We start from the raw sequence: 13,968 nt of genomic DNA, 5'->3' as shown, positions 1-13,968 counted from the left end.
GTGTGTGTGTGTGTGTGTGTGTGTGTGTGTGTGTGTGTGTGTGTTTGCAAAGAATATAAAACAATATGTCTTGAAAACTGGGTCTCTCCTTTGAGTGACCATCTATATAATTTATCCTTTAAAGTGCTGTTGGGTGAGGACCGTGGGCAGTTGTGACGTAATAGCAACTACCGATCAGGAATGTCTACAGAATCTGGGACGGACGGTAATTTCCCAGTGGGGAGAGATACCTGTAAGCATTGTTCCTAAATGGAACTAAAAATTGATCAAGACACGCATCCACATTAGCTACTTACCTTTCAAAGAGCTGCCTACAATTTGTACAAGAAATGGCACGCTGCCCTTGGTGCGAATCTAAATCGGAGATGTAAGCAGGATACTGCCCATCCCTCCCAGCAATTCCCTGTGAACAAGACAGTTGTGTCCCGTCCACTTAGCAGACCTCCAGTGACAAAAGGAAGAATTAATGAACCACCCGGGAATACATGGATAATCCTTGGGAAATCGAGCCCAGATGGCCTAAGAATTCCATGTCCGCTTCAGAGGGGAAAACAAATCTCCTAACAAATTTCTCTTGCGTTGAAATTCTCAGAGGGTTTTGTTCAGCTGATCCTCCCTGTGGTGTTTTGTTGCTTCATCCCTTAAGCCGGTTACTTTAGTTGTGAATTAGTTTTCATGTGATGATGGTAAATCACTTCTCTTTCTCACAAAAGCAATTCCCCAAAATCGTGGAAAGAAACCTTAGTGTTTTCTGTCTCCTGCGTTTCCCCTTCATTGTCTCAGTTTTTGAATCATTTAGACTATGCAGTCTTCTTGAACGTAGGCAAGAAAGACCTATTCGGCCAGACTTTGTGATTTGGGTTTTAAGTTAGAGTATAAGCACTTGCATTAAATTATGGTTCATATAAGTGCATATTGTGTTCCAGCACCCTCTACGACAACCCCCCACCCCTTCTACCCACTGATGTGTCTGTATGTTCACGTGTGTTCGATAAGCCTGGGCCCCATCCTAAGGGAACATGAAAAATTCACTATCTGGCACCTGCAGCTTGTGTGTGCTCACGAATCTTACCGCTCCATCCCTGTTGTACACTTAACACCCTAATTAAGCCTCCCCTGTCCGTGTCGTGCTTGCTTTGTAAATACTCTGCTTAAATCGCTCCTGCTCTCGTGTGGCTTTGCTAGTCAAGCATTGAAAGTTGAGTTCATGAAGTAACTTAGGGATTTCCTGTCTGACTTCCCTCTTTTATGTTTGGGTATTTTCTCTTATTGTCCCACCTTCCCATTAGCCCAGCCCTTCTACAGAGGTACCAAGCCTGGGCAAACCAGCCTTCCCGAAAATCCTTCATAGCCGTGGCTGACCTGCAGATCCTTAGTCATCTCGAGAAGGGAAAACAGTGGGTCCGGGCCAGGGTTTCGTGCTGTCGAGCACCCGACTGCTTTCCCATAGAACAGTGAGAACCAGTGCTTGCGCTGGGCATTGGGGCATTGGCACTTTCACTCCAGATTGTCAGCCCTCACTAGGGACCGCCCAGATCACCAGGGACACTGGCCTTGCTGTGGCCTCAGGTCCCCTGCTCTAACAGCCTCACAGCTCCTGAGAAACCCACTTTTTTCTCATCCCCAAACCAGGAAGTTGGCTCATGTTTGCCTTTGAATTTCGTTTTCTCAGCAAAGGTAATGAAAAGTGGGCGATCCTCCTAAAAGTAGGCTTCTCATTACAAGTGTTTGTGTTCCTTTCAGCTAAATTATCTGCTCACTAATACGCGGTGATAATGGTTCTCTTTTGATGTGTGAAGGCCTCCCATTACGTGTGCTAATTTAGTAGGATGTGTAATACAGACATAATTAATAGGATTGGTGATTAATTTTGAAAAGTGAGCAGCTTTGTCTAATTGCTTATAATACCTATCATTAGGGAATTCATCCTTCTACTCGAATGAAACTAAGTAGTAATTACCCAATCATTTTAATGGAGCATCTTAATTGATTTTCTAATTTTTTGTATTCTGCCTTCCTATACAAATACACACAACGCCTGGCTGTATTGTCATAGGCTTTCTGACTATAAAGATGGCTCAGAAGATAGCATGGGTGTGGGTCAGGTAACATGCTGGTAATTCTGAGGTGTGATAGCAGGCATGGTATCTGGGTGGTTGGAACTGCTAGATCCCTCTGTTACCGCGCTCTTCACTCCGAGAGCCCAGGCTGTTGTTGAGGGTCCTCACTTTGCTACTGGCCATGTAGCTATGTGCCTCTCTCATTCCTTCCCAGAGGGGAAGAAAGTCTTTCAGGGCCCATGAGATCTTGGCTGTCTTTTCCCAAGAGAGGGAGAGCAAACAAATGACCCATGATCAGCACCCCACCTTCCCTCACCATATTTGTGGAGATGCCTACCCTGCCCACAGCTCTGGCAAGGGGGCCATGAGTAGTCCGTTGGATCCTTTGTATGCCTTTGATTCGGTTTTTTCGGGTTGGCCAGTCCATGGAAAGAGCAGTCCTTTGATTATAAAGATTACTCTTTATAATCAGTTATAACAGATGGGGTCGTACGTTAGTTCCCTGTCAGCTTTGGAAAGTGAGACACTCAGATGTGCTACCAGCAGGCTGGTCTAGGAGAGCAGGAGCACTCTGCTGGCTGAGCCAGAAGTCTTGCGTAGACTACTACCTGAAAATTACAGTCTGGTAAGGATGAGTTTATTTGTTAGTTGCATGTTACTTTACTTGATATTTTAGGTCACATACTGAGAATTACAGCTAGGAATCCCCGAGTCGATGAATCTTTCGATTTAAGAAGATTCTGAGAAACATTGGTTATTTTTGGATGAGAGCTGTTTGCTTACATATATATAAAACATCAGCACACATGGTTTAGAACTTGCTTATGAGCACAGTTAAGATGTTCTGCTTATGACTTAGAGTCACTTCAGAACGCCTTTAATGTGGCTCTTTGAAGAGCTGTCAGATGAATTTTTTGATAGATGATTTATTAAAGTTTTCTTCCACCACGTCATTCTTTTTATTATACCTCTGTCTGATTAGCGCATAGCCGTACTTCACATTTGCTGTGTGTTAGTCTGTCCTAATATTTGAAGTGGCGCTATCACGAGGCTGTCCTGGCTCGAGTCAAAGCCCCTTTTCCCCCTCAGTGCACTGTAGTGCTATAATTGTATCGTCATCTTCAGGGAATGCATAGCACCATGGCTCCCTAATAGAGAGGGGTCTGTATCCTGAACCACACCTGTCGGCTGCGCAGCATCCCTCATGCTTGGACGTCAGTGTGCTTCAGGCTGAGTGATCAAAACATTATCTTCTTAGATCTCTGTATGCATGTACATCAGTCAGCATCAAGTATAATAACCGTTTGCATCAGCATCATTGAAATGCAGAATCCATGGAGTTCATGTCACGTGTTTTTAAGTCATAATATCAGGACACTAGAATCTAATACTCCGGTATATTTCTTTAAAATTAAAAAGTTTTGCACACTGTAAAGAACTTGCCGTAGAGCCAGGGTTGTGATCCTAACTCTGAAACATACCGGCTTTGTATCTTGGTGATACGATACAGTCTAATCTCCTATAGAGGCAACCTGTGCATCTCAAAGACCCTGTGTACATGAAGTGAAGCCATATTTGTATGTGGAGAGGTAAACACTACGTGAGTGTGGCCTGCCTCAGTGAACCGCTGCTGCTTCAGGACAGACTGCAGCCAATCTAAGCAATGTTCATGTAGTGCCGATTATCTCCTCACATGGAGTGGAGCTTCTGGCTTCACCAAGAGAGAGGCCAGCACCACATATCTCTGGTGGCCTTCTGAAGGAGGAGAACACAATGATGCTTGGTGGTGCTCTTCCTCCTGTCTTTTCTCATCTTTAAAGGTCCATGGCTTCTTTGGTCCTTTCTGTGGCCCAGGTAGAAATAATACGCTCTCTGTAATACTTGTGTTGAGGGCAGGGTCTTACCTACAGACCTCACTGTCTTTAGACATTTTCTAAATGTGAGAAGAGGGGACCCATAAATTCGGTTTTAGAAGTTGGTGTCATGAGAAGAGTCCATGAACTATTCATGTGGTCTTTGCTGTTGTTGATACTGAAGGGCATGCTCTCCTAGCGTCCTGCATCCCTTCCATCCCTTCCCCAGCTGTCACAGTGGCTCCAGATTGTCACCCTCATTGTCAGAACTCGCACTAAAGGCATTTAAGTGGAAGGAAAGAGAGGCGGTGTGATGGAAAGGCAAGGGAAACAGAATGGGCGTTTGTGTATCGTTTAGAGGGTGCGAGAAGGAAAACATTCCAGTTGTCATCTACTGTACCAACCTTGGAACTGCTCTAAAGTTACCACACCAAAAATAAACCGTGTTTGATTTCAATTTGCTTAGGTCTTGCCCTGCACCCTAGGAAGATCCTTCTTCTGTGTACTTCCCGCTCTGTTTTTGTTTCTCCATGTAGCCAGGCATCATAAACAGAAACTCACATGTTTGCAGTTCTGGGACATAGCATCTGTCTGGGCCCATGACCTTGTGTTAAAGATCCCTCTGCATGGAGGGAGGCTGGCACTGGAGTCTCAGAGTGGACCAGCATTTGTCCTTTCCTGTTTATGTCTGTACAAGAGGCCAAACCTGGTTTTCTACCTGCCAGTGATAAGGGATGGGTGTAGCCCTCTACCAGGACAACCCACCTGATTAGGACCCCTGGACACTGCTGGGAGAGGATTTCTGACGACAGGGAACATCTCCTGCAGGTTCAGAGACAGCGACATCTGGTCAGTTAGGCTTTCTTAGCAAGAGGCTGAACTCAAGCATCCTAAAGAAAATTGCATCTCTTTTCCTTCTTTTTTGGAGCCACTTTGATCTTGCATCATTATTGTCTGCCATTTAGAATACATTTATTTATTTCCAGAATTATTTTGGTGTGTAATCTCAACACACACACACACAAGCACACCTTATTGTGAAATAGTAGGCCTTACTATAAAATAAGACTTCGTTTCAAGTTGAAAATGAACTACTTGTTTGAACTTGAATCTTGAAGTATCCCCAACCGACCCACCGTAAACATCTTGATACAAGAACTACATTCCATAGCTGAGAAATTGTGCCCTCTTTGCATGCAGTGGGCCCAACCAAGGCACGGTATGCCAGCTGGTTGGATTTCTGTTGATGGCACTCAGGAACATTTGTGACAATTCTGTGGGTTTGAAGCAACCATTTTACTGCAGTGTGGTGAAGAAACCTGGAAGCCTCTTTTGATCTTTTTAATAGACTTAGACATTATATCCAAAAAAAAAAAATAGATGAACTAAAATAAAATAAAACTGAATTTTGAAGAAAGGATTTTGGAGGCCACTGGCTTGCGCATCGATAAAGATACTTTACAGAGGTGGCAGCCACACTGCATGACAATGTTTGCCCCCTTTTTCATATGCAAAGGATTAAAACTGAATGTTTCCCAAGCTCTTTCCCTCATTGAAACTGTTCAGGTCCAGCATGCACCCAGGCCCATTTGAGCTCCCCTCCTTGACCTCTTGGAGTCTGTACTTCCCATTGAGCCGGCGCTCAGGGTCTCTGCCTATACATCTGCAAACTTGTACTGACCTCTTCTTGGCTCTTTACTTAGATTCCCGCTTCTTGCAATTTCTGTTTAAGACTTCCCTTTACGTAAAAACAAACAAGATAGTAGTGCTAGTTTCTCAAATAGAGCTTGCTCATATCTCCTATGTTCGCCAAGCATGGCTCTCATACCTAGGGTTTGCCCAACTGAAGTTGATGAAGGAAAATGACATCACAGGCAGGGACTTGGTGTCTTATCAGAAAGTAAAATGGAACATAGGTTTGTCCTGCTCCCTTGTAGGCTGGAGAAAGGCACTGCGGCGCATTGTGAAAGTGCACATTGATGTTTTAGTGAAGTCCTTGCCCTGTACTGAGGCTTGATCATTAGTAAGCCTGGGCTGCTTGTTCTACTTCGTCTTCTAAACTGCATACCACCCATACTGTGCAAGCGTCCTTCTTACCCCTGCCTGAATGATCTCACTACGTATTCCTTACCATAAATCAGACTGAGGAGATAGCTGGACAGATAAAATGGCTGCCACTGCACAAGCAGGAACGCCTCAGTTTGAATCCCCAGTACCCATGCAAAAAGCCAAGCATGGCCGCATGCATCTGTAGCCCTAGCAACAAAGGAGAAGGGGACACAGGCAGATCCTCAAGCTTGCTAGCCAACCAGTCTGGCCAATCATGGACTTCTGGAGTCAGTGAGAGAAACAATCAAAGTATAGGTTGGGGAATGATAGAAGAAGATACCTGTCATTGATCCCTGGCCTCTTTACACACACGTGCGCACACACAACATACACACGTGCGCATATACAGATGTATGCTAAACGATACACACACACCTCAGACTTCAAACTTGGTGCCCACACTGAAGTGGAATGCTGTGAGCCAGTCCTTTGGCACGTCCACCAAATGTAAGCAAGCTCTGTGGCTCTGGGGGCGTGTCCCGGAGGGAATATACCCTGCTCATTACTGAAGCCAAGAGTTGAGAACAATTCTGTTAGTGTGCCTGCATCCCACCCAATACCTGAGGAAGGAACAGATGCCCGAGAGCAGGACTGTGCTGGATTGATATAAACAGGGGACTTCTTAAAGCAGAAGCAGCATTTAGCTTCTTAGCCACCGGGATCCCAGAGTAAATTACTTTTCCGGACTCCGCATTGTGGCCAGGATTTGAAAGAACTGATGCAATTTCTAAAGCTGCCCAACTTCCGCCCAGGAAGGGCCTCCCACACTATGACCAGCGAAACAGAATTAGAACCCCAAGTGTCTGTCCAAGAAGGTTATCTCGGAGGCAGAAACTGAAAGCCCAGCTGTAATGCAGGTTACAGTAGGTTTGGGGTTCCGTATCCTTCCGTAGAGGAAAGGGAAGCCATCAGAAGCTTCCTTAGCAGAGGCTCATGTATCCAGCAGTAGGTCAGAGTCGGCCAGGCCTGTGGGCCCATGTGAGTCGAGACTGGAGGTTGAACCTGGAAAGAGGAAGAAGGCACTGGTGGCCACCACTGCCCTTAGTGAACTTTGTAACTGACACAGCTCAAGTAGTAAAAGCCAGGTCCATCCAACCTTCACAGATTGCTGAAAGCTTTTGTTCTCCTATTGAAAAGACGTGAGACTGTCGAGTTTAAACAGCTGAATTCAGCCTAGAAAGAGTGGCCATGTAAGACCTTGAAAGTTCTCCCGTTTATATAGCCAGAATCCAGGACAGACAGAGGGGAACCACACTGAGTTCTACATCTCTGCTCCCAAAAAGTTCTGCAAATTTTTCAGTGTGGTCCTAGGCGGTACAAGATACTGTTGCTTGAATTGCATACAAAGAAGTGTGTGTGAGAGAGAGCGACAGAGACAGGAGGGGTGGGCTTGTTCTGTGATTTACCCTGTCAGAGAGCCACTGTGGCAAACAGACCCCAGCTCCTGGCTCACCATGTTGACAGTGGCAGAAAAGAAAAAAAATTGCTTAACTGAACGAAGCCATTCCAGATTGGATCTGATGGGAAAGACAGGGACCCAGAATGAGGAAGCAAAATGCCAGAGCTTATCACACCAAGGTATAGCCATTCAATAGTGACTGTCTCTCCTGAATGTGTCAAATATTGGCCCTCGATACCATTGCCAGTGGGAAAGCCCAAAGCCGTCTGAAACTGGCAGTGTCCTCAGAGTACAATTTTAGCAAGGGTTGCTTCAAAGAGGACCCTGTTTGTTAGGATCCTTAATTCCTAATATATTTGTTTGAAAAGCAAATGTTCCTCCTGTGTATCAGTGCCGAACCCGATGCTCCCTTCCCTCGTCATTTTTCTCTGAGAGGGAGGAAGAGAGACAAGAGTTGTGAGAAGGAGACTTATTGGGGGTGGCTTCCAGGCTTGCCCAAGTCCTCACCGCTGTGCCGTCTCCACTCCTCAGCCAGACTGTGCTGCTTGGTTGAAAGAGATCTCCATTGCCTAGAGTCACTGAGTAATAATGACTTTGGTGTATGTGGCACTGATATCTGCCCAGAAAGCGACCCCCCACATCCCCCAAGTCATGCTACTGTGCTTTGTAGATAGAAGGCATGCGCGGGGGGGGGGGGGGGGGGCAAACCCTCCCTAGTTCCTGCCCCGCCCTTCCTGTCCTCACATCTTAGTCGAGTGACATTAATTCCGTGTGCCTCCGCTGTTTATGGAATTGAAACAGTAACCTGTCCCCTGGGCTGTGGGGATCACACGGAACTGGCGCACGCGTGCCTGGGGCAGAGTAGTCATCCAGCCGTGGAAGTTGTGATTGATATGACGTACTGAAAAATAGGAGCACATGGTGTCATTGCCAGCGTCAGCAGAGCCATTGGGTGTTCGGTGCAGGGGTAAGAATCAAATAGCATATGCACCCAACAGCCACACCAACAGCCACACAGAGACTATGTGTAGGTCTGCATTCCTCCGCAGGCGATGTGTTCAGAGTAGCCTTTACATGTAGTCTCCATTAGACTAGGCAGGTCCTACGAGAAAGTGACAATGGCTTTATTAATTCATTATAAAGACCTTCAAAGTGCATAGACTTTGCCCCATCTTCCCATTCTGAAGGGTTCTTGAACCCATGGTCCATCCGGCTACCACCAGCTCTATACCGTCAAACCTCTACCAAAGCCACTAACCTTTCAAGAGAAACTTAGTGTAAAGCAAAAATATTTCCATTTTTTTTCTTTTTTTTATTTTATTTTATTTTATTACTTTAAAAAATATCAACCCAAATTCCCACTCCCTCCACACACACCCTCCCACCCTACCCCCTCCAGTCCTATGAGAGAGCAAGGAACTCATTAGCCAAAGTCTATCTTACTATTTATTGGGCCAGATGGCAGTTGCCCTGCTAAAGCTAGTTAGAGTTTGCTCAAAAGCAAGAGTCACGTCTAGATGCTTTATTGGCAGCATGAAGATTTATTAGCACAGTGCACCCTGGTTTTTGATCCTACTTGGAGAAACAAAATTAATTGCTATGTAATGTTTTGATATTTCGGTTCAAAAGGACTTTGCCAGCGAGTGCAAGAATGATGTCCTTGACACGGGGGTCACTGTGAATCGGGGACTGGTGATGCACTTGGGGTCTCTGCACACTAGACAGTACACTAACTGACCCACCTCAGGTCAGACACCAGTTTAGCCTTTTGGGGACTCTGAGTGTATTGCATGACCTCAGAGAGCTCCTGAAGAGCCTGGTGCACCCTGGAGCCCACGTAAGACATGTCTTGCTGCCATCTGGCAACCGCCGTGCTCAGAACATCTTCACGCCCCGTTTTCCACATCTGATCTCAAATCTGAATTACGTCATTTGCAGATGAAGCGAAGCTGAAAGTGACATGCCTCTGAGGTCCTCGGGGATAAACTGGTGAAAAGGCCAGGCATCCAGGTCCGGTCGTAGTCAGCCCACTTGTGGGGAAATAATTCTGTAGCGACTGCACATCACTAAGGGGGTCAGGAACTTTGATTCTGCTCTGGGAAACTGAACCTGGCTCTCCTCTTCATGGGTCGCTAGCATAATGGGTTCCACTGTGTCCGTGGTCATCTGGCCCTCTACACTGTCCACCTCCTCTGCTTCCTTGTATCCGTGGTGGTAGCTGCACTGGACTTGGTGAGGGAGACCCACACACAAGGCTGCCTCCACCACGCAGGCAGGCTTCTGGGTCAGGGTCCTGCGTACATTAGCACTGTAATGAGCGTTGGTTACATGTGTGGATGCCCTCACAAGGCTGAACACATAATTGCCACCGTTAACAGCTCAGCCTCATTTTGGAAGCTAATATTGCCTCGTCAGCGTTGGTAGCGATGAATTATTAAATATCTTAAGACGTAATGAGTTTCCGTGCTGAGATCCTAAGAACATGGAGCCCAGTGCTTGGCCTTCATTTGAACTCCTTTGCACAAAACCTTCAGCCCGTCTCTCATGGCGCACTGGCAGGGGTGCCACCAACCTAAGCTGCGGTGAGGGTGACCGTCAAGATGGGGAAGGGGTTGAGCCGTCCCTTTCCCAGTTCCTCACTCCGCACTCTGGTGGCTGATCCACCGTTGGAGCTATTTCACAGTTTATGTAAAACATAAGCAGGAGCGTTGCTGTGTAAAGGATCAGTTCCTTCCAAGTACAAGGTCACCGCATAATAGACTCTGGATCAGTGGCCAAAGCTATTGTCATGTGATGATGATGGGTCAGAAGACTTCCTGAATTAAGCGTACGATGTAGCTCTACCCAGCCCATTTCCTGTGTACGTTTCAGATATCGTAATTGAAGTTGCCTCCTTTAAGGATTCCGTATTAGCAAACACTTGTATCACATTTGGTCTGAAAGCCTTCAGATGAGTTGTTAACTTCATAGATGATTCACCAAATCACTTAGTGTGGAACATGGACTAGCAGCCAAATAACATTTTAGCAGATACTGAAAAATGGATTTCTCATTACTTCTAAAACATCCTTTGTTGGGCTTTAGGCAATAGTAATGAAACAGTAGAAAAAATGTTGGGAGACAGGGGTTATGCCTTTTAGTGCGTGTTACAGGTTTTATTCCTTTGCTTAGATATTCTGTGTTCTGTCCTTTGTATCCGCCCAGTGAACATCATAACCCCCGAGAGTCTCTCGGAGCCTCCCGGGAGAAACACCGAGCCCTGAGCATCCCAGCTTTCCTAAGGGTGTTTGCCATTCCCAGTGCCCAGAGGTGCATAGTGTAATCTTTAGAATCCAGGCATTAAAAATGCCTCACATTTAAGGTGTCACCCAGCCAGTCATTGGCCTGGTGACAGGGCTTCTCCGTGGATCAGTACATCTCTGCTTTGCTCCTGAACTGCTGATCTGGCTTACTGGGGCCACCAGTCTTAAGGTCCAGAGAGAAAACAAACAAGCTGTTACATGAGGTCAGCATGAATATCCTAAGAAGAGAAGCGAACCTGTGAGGGAAAGGATGTCCTAAGGAGGAAACGAGAGTGCCAGGACATGATACAGACTTCTAAACACAATCATTTTTAAACATATTTTGTTCTGGAGAACCACAGTTTGCTGGTGTTGAGAGGAGAATGGGCTAGGAGAAGTCAGTTTGTGTTGGAGGGGGAGATAGATGTCCTTGTTGGTGAGAAACCATGCGCTATCCGTGAAAGGGGAAGGGAGCAGTTCTCTAGGCTGCTGTCTTTATACGGTGCCGTCATTCTCATCCCTTGCCATCTCCCAGCGTGGTTCGCACTACCGGTGGGCACGGGGATTGGTAAAGTCTGGCTCTGTAATCGTGCCCAGCTGGACCCCTTGTCCCTCTCTGCATCACATTCTGGATAACAGCCTAAAGACACTTGCCCGTGAGCAGCACTCCTGGGGAGCTGTTACAGTTAGTATTCTCCACTAGACTTCGTGGTCCCTGGTCAGTTGCGGGCCACAAGAAAAGGGTCAAGAGAATGACAGACAACACTGTTGGGACTAGAGAAAAAATGGGTCACCAAATCCTGGGGATCATCGACCATCATGTGATCGTGTCAGGCTGTTCCCTTTAGTTTCCCACTAGAAGAAGATGCTATGCGGTCACTCAGTCATGCCGCCGTATTCTCTTCTTTTTCACTAGAAGACACAATTCCAAAGAAAGTGGTGTGTCACTTCAGCGGGAAGACCTATGCCGATGAGGAACGATGGGACATTGACAGCTGCACACACTGCTACTGCCTGCAAGGCCAGACCCTCTGCTCCACTGTCAGCTGCCCGCCTCTGCCCTGTGCCGAGCCCATCAAGGTGGAAGGAAGTTGCTGCCCAATGTGTCCAGGTATCTAAGCCATCGTCCTTCTATTCTCAAGCCAAATAGAGCCCAGGCAGTGGGTCAGCCCAGTATCAATGCTCCTACACAAAGTCCTCAGGGTAATTTGCGAAACTCTCACCATGTAGGTGAAGGCTGTACCTATTCTGATTTGCATACTCTCCCCTTAAAGTGGGGGATAGCCACACAGGTATAGCCACCCCATTAACGGCCCCTGCCCTGTCAGAGTAGTGTGGTTTCAGTGTGACCGTTGGACCAGCCCAGAGCAAAAGCTTAAGATGGAACACAGAAGGGAGTATGACATGAATGTCTACCAGCACAAAAGCGGAAGACTTGCAGTTAAAGAGGATCGATCTGGATCGTTCTTTTTTTCAGTTAAGTAGTTCTAGCCTGTACCCCACCACCCCTTGGCTGAACCCTTCTCTTCTCACGTGTTAACATGATTTTGGAGCGCATGTGCACGCACACACACGGATTCCTCCTCTCGCCCTTCTCCTTCTCAGCAGCTGCTTAGTCAACCTCTCAGTTTCAAACCTGAGCCCCCACAACTGCCCAGATTCTCCCTGAGTCTTCTGGTTTTCTATCCCTGGGCCGGACTCCTGCCAAAACAGCTCCTTTATCCCCTGCCCTAATCCCAGAACTGCAGAGCCTTAGCCTTCACCGGGACAGCCTCTGGGCAGTGTTCCCAGTCTGATCCCCGGCACACCAGAGACTCCCCAGGCAGTCCGGACCACACGTAGGCTCCCTCACATCCAAGTGAGGCCCTGAGTGAGACAGGAACCATTCCATCACCACCTTGATGCTCCCGTCTCCTCGCAATGAATCTCTCTGTTCAGGACAGTAACCTGGGATCCATGTCAGCTTAGGGGTACAGCTACACTGCGGAACTTTAAAATGGCGCCACTAGACAGTGCATAGCTGAACTTCGGTGGCCTTGTGTTGGGACTCAGCAGATAAACCTATCTGAGCATTTCTGAAAAACTTTTAAAAAAAATTACAGTGGTAAATGCACAGTCCTTCTCGGCTCTCACCATGCTTGGTGAATGGTGGTATACACACAAAGAACCAAAGCATGGAGAGATGGAGAGCCCAGTGTAGCTGTGACACACACACAACTAGACACAACTACAAAGCCAACGTTTGCCAGGAGAAAAGGGTGGTGGAGGAAGAAGGCTGAGACATGCTTCCACCCTCCACAAACCTAGGTGCCAGCATCAGCTGTGCAAACTGGGAAAGCGAGCCATTCACCTCCTGGGACAGAGGGCATTGACTCGAAGGCTCTGTCTGGATCGAGGGCATTAACTCCAGCAATAGGCAGCCTGTCCATCATTTCTCACATAAAACGCTTCGTTCTTTTAGAAATGTATGTGCCAGAGCCGACCAATGTACCCATCGAGAAGAAAAACCATCGTGGCGAGATTGACCTGGAGGCTCCCATGTGGCCCACACCAAGTGAAAATGACATCATTCATCTCCCTAGAGGTAAACATTGAAGTCAGGTTACTTGAGATCTGTCCTGTCTTCTTTGTAGTCTGCTTTGTTTATTCCTGGTTTAAGGGAAGAAAAAACAACAACACTTTCTTTTTAAATGGCTCATGAAAGTTCACTAATTCTGGGGAAGACCATGGCTGAAATGTATTCAACAGGTCAACATTAGTCAAACATGTCTACAGATCATTGGATAAATGCCTCCTTCCTGGTCGTCCATGCTCCACCTCCTTCCTGGTCCTTTGTGGTCCTCCATGCGCCACCTCCTTCCTGGTCCTCCCTGCTCCACCTCCTTCCTGGTCCTCCATGCTCTGATGTTTGGTGATGAGGGAAAAGAATCTGTTCCTGGTCAGAAGAGCCTGACGCAAAGTGGGCATGAATGAACGTAACCCCTTGGGGACCTATCCTTAGCAGGCAGTATCCCTCTTTCAGGTTTTCACACCGGAGAGGCTTAAAGTTTGTTGCCTAGTTCATTTCTACAGAATTATGTCATTCCTTCTACTTTTTAGTCGTGTATAATAAAGAGAGGAGTTTGTTCTCATTAGCTCAGAGGCAAAGCACGGCTGAATTCCCATCACCACTTCTCGTAAAAAGGAGATGAGTTAAAATTTATGCTAAGCCCTGGTTCAATACTGCCTCCTGTTGACTTCAAGCATGCTTTTCAGAATCATTTTGC

At 46.8% G+C, this 13,968-nt stretch overlaps 1 protein-coding gene and 1 long non-coding RNA gene across 4 annotated transcripts in view; one reads left to right on the top strand and one right to left on the bottom strand.

Moving 5' to 3' along the window:
• Positions 1 to 8,111, bottom strand: part of LOC126514522 (uncharacterized) — a 17,115-nt gene extending 9,004 nt beyond the window's left edge. For both annotated transcript variants that reach the window (XR_007595596.1, XR_007595597.1), the window contains exon 1: positions 4,679 to 8,111. This is a non-coding gene — a long non-coding RNA (uncharacterized lncRNA). The remainder of the gene's footprint in view (positions 1 to 4,678) is intronic.
• The window catches only part of Crim1 (cysteine rich transmembrane BMP regulator 1), a 175,701-nt gene that overhangs the window by 155,936 nt on the left and 5,797 nt on the right, over positions 1 to 13,968 (top strand). For both annotated transcript variants that reach the window (XM_050163474.1, XM_050163473.1), the window contains 2 exons: positions 11,619 to 11,813; positions 13,164 to 13,286. In XM_050163474.1, coding sequence (XP_050019431.1) covers positions 11,619 to 11,813; positions 13,164 to 13,286 — 318 coding nt within the window. The remainder of the gene's footprint in view (positions 1 to 11,618; positions 11,814 to 13,163; positions 13,287 to 13,968) is intronic.

Source organism: Alexandromys fortis, unplaced genomic scaffold (genome assembly GCF_014885135.2).
Source record: "Alexandromys fortis isolate MF-2015 unplaced genomic scaffold, M_Fortis_MF-2015_v1.1 scaffold_136, whole genome shotgun sequence".
NCBI classification, from domain to species: domain Eukaryota; kingdom Metazoa; phylum Chordata; class Mammalia; order Rodentia; family Cricetidae; genus Alexandromys; species Alexandromys fortis.
This window is presented reverse-complemented; position numbering and strand designations above follow the sequence as displayed.